The following is a 16,704-nucleotide window of genomic DNA, read 5'->3' as shown; positions in this document are numbered from 1 at the left end:
GATAAGAAACAGAAATGCAAAGTCATTGAGTTGTCCGAAAACTGTCCCAAGCTCTCAACGATTTTCGCGATGACAGGCATAACGATGTCGGCAGTTCCTGTACCGTAACCTGAGTTTGGGGTAAATTGCTCAAGAGTACTTTGGTAAAAAATATTGAATCAGCGTGTGGGTATCTGGTTTGTTACCTACGGGTAGAAAAAAAGTAAGGGCCCGTTTTTTGTTGCCCCTAATGGTTATAATTGCGTTTGGTGCGTAGCACGCGTCGTGGCGGAGGTTGAACCTCGGTTGGGCCCGAGGCCCCCGACCGCTCGACTGTTTTACGGCAAAGGACGCCCCGCAACGAATCCGAGCTGCCGCTGCTACCCTCTTACATAATCGAGAGGAGAACTTTGCGCGTGTTCCGTTAAAGATAAACGGATCGAAAGGCGATCGAGCAGCGCGGCTCGGTAAAGGAGTATCCGATGATTCGAGAATGATTACCTATATCCGAGAAGCCCGCAGCCAGATGCGTGCAGCAGCCAACGAACGGCGTGCAGCTGGGCCGAAAACCCGAGAAAGCACCGTCCTCGCTGATAATATCATAGTAATAGATCGCGTGGCGTAGCGCCCACGCTGCGCATCCAAGGGAATCATTATCGAGGACGAAGACGAAGACGAAGACGACGAAGATCGTCCTCTCGAGCCCCTCGAGGGTGCGGCCGGTGTCTCTCGTCCCCTGGACCCACGCGAACCGCGGAGGAGGCGTTCGATGCCGAGGCAAAAACCCGCGGCCGCACGGAGAACGAACCTCCGGACGCGCGGAGCCGCTGCTGCGTGGGTGTCGCTCGGTGGGCGTCCCGTCTGACCTCTGACCTCGTCGTCTCTCCGCCGCCGCCGCCCCACTCTTCGGTTCGCTCTCCCTATCCCTCCCTACCTCCCTACCTCCCTACCTCCCTCTCTCTCTCTCCCCTCTATCTTGTACGCCCGTTGCAGATACCAGACTGCGAACATACGCGGACGAGCAAGAATCGCGCGTGCAATTATCCTACGCGTGCGTGGGCGAGCTGCTCTTCTCTTCCTCCTCCTCCTTCCACTCTTCTTCGTATTCTTATTTCTTTTCTTGTTCTTCTTCTTCTGCTTCTTCTTCCTCGAGGGAATAATCTCTCCGGCTATCACGTCTCGTCGATCGCCCCTCTGATCTGCATGCACAGGTTCGAGCGAATCGAACCTCCTGCAGTTCTCGTTTTCTCGGATTTCTGATCGACTGTCGCCGTTAGCTTTCTTTGTTGCTAAACGATCAGTAACGAAATCTGCAGGATACAGCGAGACCCTCCGATCGGCAGTTCACTGTTGACTGTCAACTGAACTACTGTCGTAAAATCGACCGTTACCTTACTCAGTAGTCGGATCATAGCTAACACATTTCACCGTCCCGTTCAGGTAATACGTACAATAAAAAAGAAAAATTCATCAAAGTGGCAACAATCAGCGTGATTGTCCAAATACTTACGCGGTGTAACCCCTCTCGTCAACTTTTCTTTTTTTTTTTTTTACTCGCTTGAGAAGTGGACGCCCTGCACGTAACACAGCCGAGGCTGGGAGCGTCGGACGGGCACGTCATACGTATAAAGCCGAGGTGGAGGGGTCCGGCATCGCGACACGACGACAAACTCGTGCCGCGGGAGGCGGATCTCCGCAGTTCCTCTTTCTGAGGGGGACGCCCTCTCGGTCCCCCTGTAATTAATTGCGGCGCGTACCTCCATCCGTCCGTCGGAAAGTCCGCGTGCCCGTACCTTGCAGCTTGCGTTGTATTCGCTACGTCGGCGAACCAAATGTGCGGAATATTGCATGCGAAGCGAGATCGTGTCGGTGACACTTTTCTAAACGGCTGCAGATACAGACAGACGGGCAGACGACGATCGGCGAGGATGAATTGGTCGGACCTTTTTTTCTCTCTTTTTCTCTCCGCGTTGCAAATCCACTTTACAAGTTAATGGCTCGCGAACCGCGTTTAATCGCCATCGACTCGATCGGTGCATCTCTGCAATTGCGTTGCGTGGGGTGTAAAAAGTTTCACCGGATCACGGCTTGTGGAAGTTGTTCGCAGCCTCCGGCCAGCCTTTCTTCTTATACTTCGTACACCGCGGTTCGTACGGCCGCTGTGGCGCGGGGCTCTCTCAAGGGAAACGAATGACAAATAATTGAACGCTCCGCAGCCGCGTCAATTGACCGTGAAATTTGAAACCCTTAGACCCGGCCGCGATAAGATGTCCGACGACGTTGGATATTTTCAGAAACGAATATATCCGTCCTGCGCTCCGCACCTCGGAGGACGAATAAGGGTGGAGGAAAGGCTACAGCTGCAGGATTTATGGAGAACGCGAAACGATTCTTCTTACCTGCAGCCTACTTCTGAACAAGCCTCAATCCCCTCCTTTACTCCAATCTTCGACTTTTTGTACCCAGATGCGGCATACTTGCTTATCTACTCCGCTGCGAGAGTAAAAGTGAATCTCGAATGATTTCCGTTTCACCGCTTGCGAAGAAAGCCTCGGCGGCAGGCTGCGCGGACCACCCGAAGACGCTCACCCTGAAATCGTATTGAGAGTAATTAATTGGGTTGGGAAATGTGTCGCAGTCCCTTGTTCGGAACTGGGGCAATATTTTAAGCCCGGCCCTATACAGTCAAGCGTGTCAGGTTCTTAGCTGGCTGGCTTAGGTATAAAGGCGAGTCCCGACCGAAAACAGTTGACGCCTCGTGCAATAATCTCCTCCTAGGTATCTGTGAGGGGTAGTTAGGTATGCTTCCGGAAGCTGTCTGTCTCCCACACACACGCGGACGTTGTATCGGCGGATCTGTGCGCCTCGAGCCCGGGATTCCTGGCCTTCGGCTCTCGCTGTGCGGAGCGACATCGTCCGCGCCTAGCCCTCGGCTGCAGCCTGGCAAAGATCGAAGCGAGTGGCCTCTTAAGAAGGGTGAGAAGTGTCACCGGGTCTTATGAGGAGGCCCCCGACACAGGGACGGGAGATCTCTCAATGGAGATACGGACGGGGCCTGGACGCAGGTATGTGTGCGCGGGTGAGAGTATGCAGGGCCCTCTAGGAGCCGGCGAAGCCGAGAGTTTTTGGCCGGCACCGGGGGTTTGGGGAGTAATTTGTCGCGCGACCACCTCTGGGAATGTTTAAATGAATTGCTCGGGAGGGGGTTCCGAAACGGAGGGGGGAGGCCGAGGTGGAGTTTTTATCGGCGCGACATCTTGTACGGGAATGCGGGCCCGACAGGAATAAGACCCAAAGGAATAACCCTGCAGCGGAGAATCTCCTCTTCGGGAACGGCGGGCATCGGGAGAGAAACTTACCTCCCAGTTGGTTTATTGCTCAATCCGCGCTCTCGGCTAATGGATTCGTCTCCGGCGTACAGCATTGGGCCATTCGGGGCCCCGTGTCTCTATCTACGTGCCGGTCCTTACCCGGCCGAGGGCAGCGGTTGCCGCATGCTATACCGCACGGTATCGGCCACCTTGCCGGGTCTCCGTCTCTCCGTGCATGCGCATCGGACCCTCGCACGCTGACGGTTAAAATAACCTTGTATACCTAAGGAAGGTGTCGGGCCTTATCTGGAACAGGTCCCCTCTTATGGGGTTTGTTTAAATGTCACAGATCATCGATGTGATTGCCACGCCGGCCGCCCGCGTCGCTTCCACCGCACCGCATCTCCTCTTCCAGCTCTCTCCCATTTCCTTATCTCGCCTCTTTCCACCCCCGACTTTTCTCTTATAGGTATTATACCTGTCGCTTCGAGTCCCACTTGTGTTATGTCCGCCTTGCGCATGTTTTTATACAACTTTGGTCCGCGGCCACTTTTTCTCTCCTTATCTCCCTCTGCACCCTGCGTTCTCATACGATACTTCCCGGACTGCACACCTGCAAGTTCGAGAATCTGAAAAATTTTTCACTTCCCAACGCGGAAGTCGCAGAGCTCGACGACTCTAAATAATATAATTAACCCGCGACAGGGGATGTCGAGTACTCGTTTTTACGACGAACCAGAAAGAAAACCGAAAACGCGATGACTGCGCGGATGAAAAATGTCCCGAACGGCTGTTAATGGCGGTTGGCCGTCGGCTCGTTCTCCCGCAGCCTGCACGGGCCCCGGGTCCGAATAGAGGCCGAAAACGTCCCGGGAGAACGCGGGGACTCTGCGACCGAGGATCGTATCTATTTGAACTCGAGGTATGACTGGTGACTTGTCATCTCTCGGCTCCGGAGGAATCTTGCGGGTATGTCCGAGGCATGGAACTGGGGGTGTGCCGCGTGCCAGACCCGAGGCCCTTCGCCTCGTCACAGGGGGCCTCGGAGCAAGCTGCACCATAAGATAAGGCCTCCTGGTGAGAGCCGACGACGCGCCACCGACAACCATGTCACATTATTACCATATTGGTGCGGGCTCCGTCGTCACAACACGAATCCCGGGGACCTACTCTCGGCCCAGGGAACTGGACTCGATTCCCCAAACCAAGGTCCGTTAGTTTGATTCTCCTACCGCGCCCTCGACTCTCGAACCCTTTTTGGAAATTGATCGAGGCACCGTTATTGGCGCAATGCCAAACTTCGTGATCTAGAGAAATCCATCCGTCGTTCGGAAGAAAACTAACATGGTACATCGCGCGAATAGTTGTCAGCTTTCCGGAATGAACAATGGTAATCTTATAAGTGGTAGTTTCATTAGTCCCGGCCTACATTGATTTATTGTTAGATTTGCCGAAGGATAAAAGTGAGCAAGCAGATTACACAAGTCGTTGAGTGGATCCATGATGTTATTAACGATGTTCGTAAAGTGATAACAATTGTTTTATGAAACGGTTACACGGGGCACCTTGGCTAACCGATGTAATCTGGTCAATTCTGCAGGGGTCTTCCAAAATGACGATCGATGTGTGCTCAGCCTGTATTAAAATCATGCATTTTCTCGGCCAATGGAATATTTGTCAATTGAACCGATCGAAAGCTACTACCATGTCTTGAGACGTGATACGCCATTTATTAAACATCCATCATACCGAGATAAATATTGAAGACTTAATTTCCTCAGGTAGAGTGAAAAATGTTCACGCTAAAAATGAAACAAGAATACAGAAAAATGGTAAGAATCGAAAGCTCGAGATGGTAAACTAACCCCGCTTTCGCCCGTTGCGAGCAAGTTTCGAAACCGGGCGCGCGCGGTGTTGCGGGTATAACGAGAGGACCGTACCTACGATAGTGTAGCCTTAGCTACAGGGGAGTGAGCAAGGCTCGTATGTATGTGTGGGAAAATTTATTCAACAGGTTTACGAAGTGACGACGGAGAGAAACACCTATCCTAACCGAGGTGGCTCGTGGCCCTGTGTAAGATTCCCTCGGTTGGTCCCTCGCCTGCACTCGGAGTCCGTCTCGAGTGGAGGATCAACGGTGATTACAGTATAAATAGAAATTTATCTGCATCTTACGAGCGTTAGGTTAAAAGGTTTACGTTTATTAATTTCACTAATCCACCACAAAGTGAATATAAAATTTTGCTGTTACCAACTCGAGTGGGCGGCATGTGGGGACAACTTCTTTCGTTCACGGTTTTCTTTATGGAATATTAAGCCCTCCGTCCTCCGTCCTCCTCGCGGGTGCAACGGGTCGTATTCCACCCGCTGAGTTTCGCCGCACCGTTGGGATCGTCAATAATTGACGACGTCTCTATATACCCAATCCGGATTTGCGCTTCGACATTTTTTTCTCCCACGACTTACTCTTCAAATACATACTATCCCTGATTGTTCCATCGGCGCTTCATCCGCTCGCACACCGTCTTCCCGGATGGTCAGCTGTCACTTAGACGTCGGGTATTGCCCGCAGGCCGGGCCTTCTTGAGCACCGTTTCGGGGTCGTTCCGGAATTTTTTTTTTCCGAGCAATAAATATAGCGGCCGCACGGTCGCGCACGTGCAGCAGGACAGTTGCGGCTGGCATGAAATCGGACAATGACGCAATTAAAACGAAGCATATATTACTCGCATTTAATTAATTTTGGAATTCCAGAACGATACGGCATGAATCACCCTGTCCGTAGGTCGGAGGACCCTGACCATCGTAGATTATCGGGGGGCCACTATCTCATCCTTATTGAGCGCAGGTAACGTCTCCGTTTCTACGCTCTCTGAGCATTCATACATTAGATTGCGTTATCTGGTCACTTCGTAAAGCAGGAGGTAGTCAGGCCCAGATTGGGACCCTCGGGCCCCGTGCGACGTCGCCGGTACCGGTACGGGGTGATCAACCTGAAATACGTGACAATTGGATCCCACGAACGAATTTTACACCTCCGAGACGCAGCGTTTGAGGAATCGGCTTGGTTTTAGAATTTTGCCCATGGAAGAAGACAATCGCTCCGGATTCACCTTGACAGTATAATCGGTCCGCAACGACGCGTGAAATCGGACACGAGCCGCTCGGAGCCACCGAAAAAGTCACCCGTTATAAGGGCAGAGGGCACGAGCGCAATAAAATGGATGAGGCCCTCGTCCTGGCTCAGGAATGCCCACATTCCCGCATTAATATAGTTGTTCGCTCTTCCGCGGTTCACGGGTCCCTCCATTTCTCGTCCCTCGGGAGTTTTCCGTCGACGCGACTCGGAGAACCCGCCGGATGCCTCGCGTGCCTCAAAGAGTCCACCTGTCAACGAGGATTTCAACTATTTACAAAACAACTATAGCGCGTTTCATCCTGTGGCCAACTATGCGCGCACCGCAACGTTTAGATCTCTCCACTGCAGCCGTATGGAGATTTCTTACATAACTACAAGGGGCAGAAAGCTGTGTAAATGGGGAAAGAGGAGAATTACGACGAGATATATTCCGGGCAGAGTAAGTAGACGGCAGAGGAAAGATTGCTCACTCGGAGGTGAGGTTTCATTGATTCTTCAGTATCAAACCGAATGGTCCATTGGCCATTTGGATGATGATCAGCCAAGTAGAAAGTGTCTCGGAAATATATTCTAGATAATATTCGAGAACAGGCTATTCACCTGCGCTCGTTAAATCCATCTCAAAAAAGTTGTAACGAAAGTCGAAGATTATCGAGAGTACTTCGCACTAAGGAAATAATTATTAATTAACTTGTCGATGTCGAGAAATCATTATCATGTGAAAATAGGGCGCCTAGTCTCTGCAGCGTTAGACAATTCCTCCTTCAGCAGAGTCAGGCTGTATATTTGAAACTCACTGCGGTGTGTGAAGAGAATTTTCCCCAATGCACACTGGATTTATGACCGAATAATTTCCCCCGCACGTTCGCTGGATGCGCGAACAAGCCGCTACACAAGGGCCGGGTTGCGATCAGCATTCGACCCTTGACCTCCTAATCCCCATTAATCGAGCCCCAAGGGGAAGTAAAAGGCCCCGTTTGGTATGGCGGCCAATATTGGTATGCGCGCACGTACCTATAATTATCTATATACAGGTATGTGAGCCGATGCCCAGGCATTATACGCATTCTCTAAATATCGACTGGTCGAACGGTCACCGAAGACTAGAGACAAGTGCACTAAAACCAGCAAAATGTCAACGTACTGAAACGGAAAGTTTGACGCGCTGATGAAATTGTTAGAAAATGTTTACACCCCGTCAAACGAGGCCAACTTATTTTGCAAACGAGTTAGAGCAGAAGCTTATGAAACAGCGTATGAGCGTCGCGGATTCACGTTCCAAGTGTATCGAGTATACCCGAATGGTTTGATTCGGTCATGGCGAGGATCAGTAAGGACAGCGGTTTTCGTACCGCAGTGAGATGTTCGACACTGAGTGACGGTACCGTACTCGACGAAACTCGATCTTGACTCGGCAAAAATCCTAGAGAGTTCAGGGTAAAGTACGTTGTACAAAAGCGTTACTCGACCACTTTCGAACGCCTCGAAGAAAACGTAATATAACGAACAGGGAGGTGCTCGGGAAAACCGCAGCTCTTAACGTATGTGCGCGGGTATCTCTTGCGGCTTTCGTTGCAGCCTCTTCCCGATGCGCCTCGGGGCGATACGGAGATATAGGTAGGCATACTCGTATATGAGCGGCTCTGCCTTACAGAGCGCGCCTTCCTTCCACGGATCGTCTGTGGCAGGCCGCCGCAAGAAGTGAAGAGACAACCCTATAAATAAAATTTGCCTCTTTCGCGGTAGGGCCCACCGATATTTTAGCGTGTTGGGGGCCTTGGGGCCCCCGAGGCCCGGCCGCCCGCTCCGAGGGTCCGCTCCAGTCCTGCGTGGGCGAGTGTAGGTACGTGTCGCACGAGTCACCACTTCGGTGCCCGCGGCATCCTGCCGTTCGTCATCCTGTCCGCCTGTTCCTATTTCGTAGTCATACCGTACGCGCCTCGCCAGGCGAGAGACCCGCCGGACCAAAGACGACGGAGTCAGCGACTCGGGACGAGAGTCGAGCCGCCCTCTGGCTCGAGAGCTTCGTTCGACCCTCTCTAAAGGGGGTAGAGCCACTTTGCCCTCTCCTTCTTTTTTCGGTATTCAGCTCCTCATCTTCGCGTGTTTCTCAGTCATTCTTCGTTCACCTTCGAAACGAAATACAAACGCAATCGGGACGTTGGCACAAAACTGAAAGAAAATAAAAAAAACATTAGCCGTACAAGATATTCAACTTCCGCGTACAATGACGCAAGATTTGTACGCATTTAGCATCATATTTTTATGACATATTTGAAACTAAATGACGCGAAAACCTGCGCGTGTATGTGTGTTTTGTAGTAAACGTGTGAAAGTTCTTCCGAAGATAAATCGTTCGTCGGATGCGATATGTTCTGTGCAACTGTAAAATTAAAAGCGTTGTTACGTTTTTACAAGATTTTTTATGGCACCTGCACATGGCACGAACCGAATGTATTATACATGTCATCGGCAATCCACAAGCCGTAAAAGGACTCGCGTGATTAACATATCGAGAAATGTACAATTATATGGCGCTCGCGTGGTGTCTCCTCTTGAAATTATTTGGTTGTTAAATTTCGAATGGACTAAATATCCGGAGTCGAGAAGGTGGCTAGAACACCGTACGCGTTGTACGTTAGCCTGGGATTATTCACTTTCTCGAGGAAAAACGAAGGAGGGCGTGCATGTATAAATACGCGCGGTCAAACGGATCACGGACATCTCTGGATTGGGTTCATTTTTTACGGAGAACGTAACGGGCGGTCGAGAGCGAATTAAGTCCCGGGCGTTTATTCCATCAGGTACAGTTGAACGATTTAAGACCCGTCCCGGGCGAAATGGAAAGTCGTTGTCTCGTCGGGAAGGAGGGAACGGACGTACGCGAGGCCGTTGACTTCTTTTCCAAAATACATTTCTCGGCCCGCGGAGTCGTCAAACGCCGCGATTAGGCGACCCCTCCATAACATGGCCCGGCAGCGCTTCCGTCGACCCACGAAAATCTGTCCGATCGAATTTAATAACATCGATATGTAAATGAGTGGCTGGAAAAATATGACTGTTAACCCGCCGATGCCCTGATAATCATAAATTCGTAGAATCATTTCTCCATATACGCTAGGCGGTTCTTTCTCTTCTTATTCTACTTCTTGGTCTTCTTTTTTCCTTCATCTCTCTTCTTTTAGGCGTAGGACGAGGATACATTCCAAACGCCTCAATAAACGTACGACTCCGATTAAATCCGCGCATGAAGACGTTGCCGCTGCGGCATATTGCGTCAACGCTCGGAAGCGGGGCTGTAAAATTATACCGTCAATCCTCATACTTTCTCACCTCAATTATAATATATACCGCGTCTTTAATTATCGTGATCAAACACGAGTTTTATTCGTTTTTAGATTAAAACATTTCATTCTCATTATACCCAACCGGTGGAAGTTGACTTTCTCGAATTTCATCTCACGCGCTGAAAATGAATTTCAGAAATCTCGCATCACCCGATCAATCCAAAGTGAACGACGACGGCGAAGGAGAAGGATTGTTTCGCGAACGGAAGGTACATATATATACCTACAACTCGAGTGCTTCCCTATATTCGAGTAGTAGGCGTACCGATCAGACCGAGTATTTCTCAACTTCGTGGAGGTACCTGGAGTTTTTACGACGTCTACCGCCGGGGAACGTATCAATCATACACCAACTGTCCGACTGACAGTCCTACCGGGGCATCCATCGGCTCGGAGACTGACCGTTGCCGTATTGGTGCACCCGGGGCGAAATGCTGGAATCGTCGAAGCTGGCTTGCTCATTCTACTCGAGCTTTCGACAGACGGGAGGAAAAGGACTGTCCGTCAGAGTGAGAAGCAACGAGAGGATCACGATGCAATTAGTATCGAACTCGAATCATCCTCGGTAGTTAATCGAGTGCCACGAATCGGTCCGATTTTGTACGAATGTTCTTCCGTTCCTCTCCTCTTTCGTCCGTCCGACACGTTCGCTATCTGCGTGATTGTACCACGCTGGACGCTTCGACTCCAAGACGCATCCTCTACAACGACTCGGTCAATTTCCCCGTAAAACAGTTAACCACCACGGAAGTAACGGGGTCCTGAATATCGCTGTAGAGCCGGTATAACACGGGTGGTTGGAGGATCAGAAAGAGGCGGATAAAAGCGGCGGCGGTATCGCGTACGCGCCAACAGCCACCCATCAACCCCCTAAATCAGCGCCGGTTGTCCTCCGGTATACACACCGTAGGTATAGGTGAAGGAGTCCGCTGCAGGCGTCCGCGACGCACACCGACGTACATCCGTATCCGTAGGGATTTTTATTCCCCTCTTATTTTCGTTCGGTCATTGTTTTATTCGGTCGGAGTGAAACAGGACGTGCGCATGCAGATCACGTCGTCCTCATACCCGGCTCCGCAGTGATAGCGTATCTGTGGGCGGTACGTACGTGTGGTCCTCCGTGTCCTCTTTGTCCGCCCTCCTGTCCCATCGTTCCACCCGCCACCTTCGACGCTTCGCTCTCTCCTAGTGCGCCCCACGCTACACACGTGCATTCCACTAACATACGGCTAGGCATACACACCGTGCGTATTTTTATGTCGGTGCGTCGCAGCGCCTCGAAGGAGACCCGAAACTCGAAAACTATTCCTGGTAATGGGAACGCTCGGTCCGTGATTCGCGACGCGGGGCGCCGCTTGGAATCCCGCTTCTTCGCCTTAAACTTACATTTTCCTATTTTTTTCACACATTTTTTTAGCCTTATTCCATCGCGCTTTTCATCTGTTTTTTCGATTAACACTGCGGTGTGAATTTTACTCGTTCCGATTCCGTGCACCTTGTACTCGTCTGCTAATCCGAATATCGCGGTAAACGTGCCCAAGAGAGTGAGAGAGAGAGAGAGAGAGAGAGGAAAAAAATGAAAATTTTTCAAGAAGAATACGAAGTTCAGGACAATATTTTCGTTCAGTTGGAGAGCAACAATTTTTTTTCCATCGGTAAAGCTACATTTTTCAATCGCTTCCCTTCAAGATTACATCGTAGAGTTTACATTTTCACAGCTGAAACCCTACACGCCGGTTCTCGCATAAATAGCTGCCTCACTGCTGCATGCATATTATAAACGCAAACGTTTTTCCGCCAATAAAAGTCAACAGTTCGTAAAATTGCAATATACCCGAGTATTGCCTTAATATCCCGCGAGATGCGGAGGCATGGGATAATAAATGTCTCGGAATCGGCAAGAAGACCCGTTGCGGGTATAATAATCTGAGTTATATACAGTTGTAGAAAAAAATCTACCACACTTGTATCGCCAGGTAAATTTATACACACCTTGCCGAAACGCATGATTAAGCACCGGTTTGACTGTATCACGCGGCACAGGTTAAAATTGAAACTTTAAATTCTAAACACGTCAACAAGTGTATACATTATGTATCAACGCGATGCAAAAATTCATTTCTACCAAATCTCCCGAGGACTAACCGGTTAATCGCAAGCTTTCGACGTGTGCGACCAGGTGAATCGACGCAGGTGATGTTACACCGGATTACCAGAATATTTCAAGCAATTCTTCCACCCTCGACAAGCCTGCGTTTCTCTTCTCTTTTTCACCCAGAACTCCGGGACCGAAAAGTGAAGCGGAATTTTGAGAAAAGGAAGCTCCGACTTTCCTCGCGCTGACGGCACCCCGTCGAGGGCAAAGGGACGAGGTGTTGCAGGGCATGCGAGCCTGCGGGAACGGCCCAGGCGAAAGGTTCAGCTGATGCTCCAGTGATTCGGCGTTTGGTCGGGTGTTTGAGCAGCCGAGAAAGACAAGTAACCCTAGACGTATCAAGACGTGATGTCACGCACGCACCTGGCGCAACTCCGGCGGGTGCGTCTTTGTAACACGATCCAGATTTTTTATTCGGTTATTTATAACCGAGAGCGCGGATAGAAGAGAGCCTAATTAATTAACCAGCCGCAAGATTACCTGCGTTATTGTTCACGGGTGTCGGGCCGAAGGTTTCGTCCCTCCGATAAGCGCCTTTGAATTTTCTTCACGCCCCCCCCCCCCCCCCCCCCGCCGAATTTTGTCTTTTTTATTTTCCTTACTTGTATTTCTATTCTCAGTATGCTTTGCTCCTCCTTCTTATTTTAATATTTTTCAGTGTTTCCCTCGAGAACAGTTGTGGAGGCTTTTTATTTTAGACCGTGACTTTTAACGCTTAGTGTCGCCCCGAAAAAATTACTATCCTCCAGATGCGATGTGTAAAAGAGAGTCCAGAGGTTTGCCCTGCAGGTGAATTTGAATGCCACAGTTGGGCGCGAAGCGAAAGCAGGAGGCGCGCTGTCGCCGAACAAAAGCGAGAAAATAGGAGTAAATAATTCACGCAACTTGCCGTCGAGATTCGCCGACAAGTATTCGAGAGTCTCGAGTTCGCAAATATCATCGTTAGTCAACTCTCAATGCCTCGGTGACGAAATAACCTTTGCACAAGCGATTGCACGGACAAACGTACAACGGAGCTTCGGAGTTTCAAAATCGTTAATATTTCAACGCTCACGGGTTAACGGATGACTTCTTTGTTACTTCACAAGAGAATGCTTCTCTGGCCTGCAGCGTCGATAATCAACGTTTCCATTCAGTTTGAAGCAAAATTATGATACCCAATCTCGAGTCGTTACTCCAATTTCGAGTGGAAAAAAGTTATTACCACAAATGAAGATCGTGTAAACTAGCAATGAAATTTGACTGAATCTTATCAGATTATCATATGAATGTAAAAACGGTATTGAAACTTAGGTTCAAGATTGTTATTTCCCGGTAATCGCAAACGAATTTATGAACTCGGACTGTAATAAGCTTCTAGTTACCGTGAACACGAGAAATATCTTAAGCTGATGTAATTCTGGGCAAACGGAAGGAATGCGGATAGAAAGAAAGACAGAAAGAAAAAAAGAACGAAAGAAACAGACAAATGATTAGTAAAAAATAATAATAAAAATTTATTTTACACATGCCGCAAAAAATACTAGAGAAAACTCTATATAGTCAGATTTATAATTTCAGTACATACAATCAGTATTATAGACATAATTACAGATCTAATGAGCATGGGCTTAGCTTAATTCTCGCGTAATTATTACACCGTTCGAGTCGACAGAGGGGCTAGGAGGTTTCCTGGAGCACGGCGGTGCTCGTCCCGGGTCCAGGAAGGCTGGGGGGCGGGGGCGAGGAGGCGACCCCCAAATTGTGGGTGAGCGAGTGCCTCCTGAGGTCGCAGTTCCTGCGGAATACCTTGCCGCACGAGGAGCAGTGGTAAGGCTTTATGTCCGTGTGAGTTAGAAGATGAGTCTTGAGGTTGCTCCGCTGGTTGAAGCTACGCGCGCATACGGGGCATTTGTGGGGCGATTCCTCCATGTGGAGAATTTTGTGAACGGCCAACGTCCGACTCTGGCAGAAGCCCTTGCCGCACTCCGCGCACTTGAACGGTTTTTCTTTGCTGTGGATGTACCTGAGGATGTGAGAAGAAAAACAGCGAAGCGTCAGTGAAGAAATTCTTTCGGTGTCTGTTCGCGCGGTCCTCAAGCCGGCGTTCAAGTAACACGTCTCCGAGTTATCGAAGTTAGGAATAGGCGGAAATTCTTACCTGTGATCTCGGAGGTGATCCTGCCTCCTGAACGCCTTCCCGCAAATATCACAGCTGTAGGGACGTTCGTCGGTGTGAGTCCTCTCGTGTATCAGTAGGTTGTAGCTCTTGGTGAACTGCCTGTTGCAGAACTTGCAGATGAACTGTTTCTTAGGTCTCGAGGCTCTGCAGGGCCGGGCTAGGACGGCCTCGACGGAGGTGGAGGTCGCCGTCGTCGATGGGAGCAGAGAGGCGGCCTGGAGCAGGTTAGCGTCGGGAGTTATCGCCGGGGCCGGTGTTTCGTCAGCGGCTATTCTCTGGAGGAGAGCGTCGTGGTTGTGGGTCGAGGAACCTCCCGACGAGTTGTTGTCCCGCATGAGGACTTCCTCCTCCTCGAGCAGGGCGAGGTCCTCCTCGGGATCGGTGACGAAGTCCAGATGCGAGACGTCGTCCTCGTCGAGGGTGGTAGAGCCGGGCAAAACATCGCCGAGTTGACGATGATCAGTCTTTGTTGCGGTTGAGGAGGCGGGGGAGGTGCAGTTGCTCTGGAGGAACGAGGAACTCCTCGCGAAGGTATTGTTGTTGTTGTTGTTGTTGATGCTGTTGTTGTTGTTGTTGCTGCTGGCGGAGGAGGAGGTGGAGGTGGAGGTGGAGACGGAGGTCGTCGTCGAGGAGACGTTCGCCGAGGCGTTGCTGCTCGCGTGGAGACGATGCAGAGTCAGGTACGTCTCGAGGGCCTGGAGATTGAGAGCTGCGGCCGCCGCGTGTCCCGGCGGCAGGAGAGCCGCGCGTTGAAGAGCGGCGAGCAGGGCGCCCTGGAGGCCAAGGGCGACGCTCTGGAGGGTGAGATTGGTGATCCCGTTGGAGGACATCTCGTCGTCAACGACATCCGGAAGGGGAGTGAGTTCCTGCACTTCCGCCGAGGATATATTCTCGGGATCGGAATGTTGCTGTTGCTGCTGCTGCTGCTGCATCCTGCCGGTGAAAAAAATCGGCCCGCGACGCCGTGTGTGCGGTCGGATTAGAGGAAGGCGAGGCGAGGCGAGGAGAGGCGGGCGATCACATAAATCTCGAGGTCTCGCGGAACGGTGAAAACGGAGCCCCGCGTTATCTCTCTCCGGCGGGTTTATCGTTATCACTAGCCGGGTGACACACACTGTCAACACATTTGAAAAGGCGCGGGTTTACGAAAGTCCTCGGAATACAAACAAACGGAGATGCTCGCCGGGCAGCGGCGCTCGGGCGACTGCTCGGGCATCGCTCGCATGGGCGGTGCTGGTGGAGCCACCTGGTGGCAGGTATCTTACCTCGTCTTGGGCCGCATGGGCCCATTGCCGCCGCCGATGCGCTCCGGGACCTAACCGGGATGCTGGATGGCTGGATGCCCGCGGTCGGGGCCCCCTGCGACCCGACAGCTGCTGCGGAGCGCGATCCGGGCCCTCTCCCGTTTCACGGCCTGGCAACACGCGCCCGCCTGCTTCTCCGCTTCTCTCGTGGTGGCGGCGGCGGCGGTGGTGTATCCTAAGGATGCGCAGGGCGCACCGCATCGAGGCAGGCCGCATGTACCTACGCACCGTGCGGGGGAGACCCAACTGGCGTATTCATAAGCGGTCGCTGTCACGCGAGCCTCGATGCACGCGCGTGCAGTCTTCGCCGGTGCACAGGCACGGGGTCTTCCTTCCTCGTCGCGTCCGATCTCCGCCACAGCAGCAAGGCCCCACGAATATATCGATGGACCGCCGTTCGTTATTCGCGCATACACTTGCGGGTATCGTCCGGGTGCTGTCTGATTTACGGGGCACTGTAATTGAAGCTTCTCGCTCTGTCTGATGCACCCACTACTATACCTTGTACCTACGACCCGAAAGCGAAACGTTTTCCGCCCCGCGGGCGAATCGGAGAAACCGCAAACTACACGACGTTCCGTCCCCCTTTCACCCCGATCCTTGAAGTAACAAGAACTTGGAGAATGAAACGAGAACGGTCAGGATTTACCCCGAAGCCTCGAGTCGCGGATGAAGACTCGCTTCGCTCGGTCGCGTCCGCGCGTTCTCCAGTCCTCGCGGTTTTAAACTTAAACTCCTTCGCAAAGCCGCAACAATTTACGACGGCAATTAATGCGCTAGAGTACACCGGGTAGGTACCTACGTTCTGTACGGTAAGGTTTCGTCTCGTCCCGGCTTCTCCGACGAGGGAGAAAGAGAGAGCGCGGAGAATGAGGGTGCAACGCGATGCGCAGGTACGGGAGAGAGGCCCCTCTCTCTCTCTCTCTCTCTCTCTCTCTCTTTCCTCTCGACTCCTCTCCTCTTCGGCAACGCTGCCCGGCCAGGCCTCGGTCAGACTAAATAATATTATAGTTGGTGTTCTCACGGTCCAAGACGCCCGCGGGCCAAAGCGCGTCCCTCCCGCGACTCGCCCACGCCGCCTGAACGGCGCACGGCGCACGGCGCTCACCGTCGCTGAGTGCGACGCGCTTTGAGATAGCCGCGGGTGCGAGCGAGACCGCCGAGGGTCAAGGGTCACGCTTGCGCTCGCTGACCGTCACCGGGGACGGTTCCTTCTCGTTCCTCTTCTGCGCGCTTAATCACCCACTGACTGGGGCCGGTTGCCGGGGCCCCGCGAGTGTGGGGGAACGATTTATGCCGGGACAGGCG

The 16,704-nt window shown here is 51.7% G+C and overlaps 1 protein-coding gene across 1 annotated transcript; it reads right to left on the bottom strand.

Moving 5' to 3' along the window:
- Positions 1 to 13,448: 13,448 nt before the first annotated feature.
- LOC107218572 (protein sister of odd and bowel-like) lies at positions 13,449 to 15,283 on the bottom strand. Its single transcript, XM_015656490.2, has 2 exons — positions 14,072 to 15,283; positions 13,449 to 13,936 (listed from the first exon to the last, which is right to left on the bottom strand). Exons 1-2 carry the CDS (start codon positions 15,022 to 15,024, stop codon positions 13,591 to 13,593), a joined length of 1,299 nt encoding a protein of 432 aa, XP_015511976.2. The 5' UTR covers positions 15,025 to 15,283; the 3' UTR covers positions 13,449 to 13,590.
- Between the last annotated feature and the right edge of the window lie 1,421 nt (positions 15,284 to 16,704).

This window comes from Neodiprion lecontei, chromosome 1 (genome assembly GCF_021901455.1).
Source record: "Neodiprion lecontei isolate iyNeoLeco1 chromosome 1, iyNeoLeco1.1, whole genome shotgun sequence".
Taxonomy (NCBI): Eukaryota; Metazoa; Arthropoda; class Insecta; order Hymenoptera; family Diprionidae; genus Neodiprion; species Neodiprion lecontei.
Note: the sequence above shows the minus strand (reverse complement) of the source record. Positions and strands in the feature narration are given on the sequence as shown.

Coding starts and splice junctions, on each gene's coding strand:
- LOC107218572 (XM_015656490.2), bottom strand. CDS start 15,024: ATGCAGCAGCAGCAGCAGCAACAGCAACATTCCGATCCCGAGAATATA. Junction 13,937..14,071: donor GATCACCTCCGAGATCACAG/GTAAGAATTTCC, acceptor TCACATCCTCAG/GTACATCCACAGCAAAGAAA.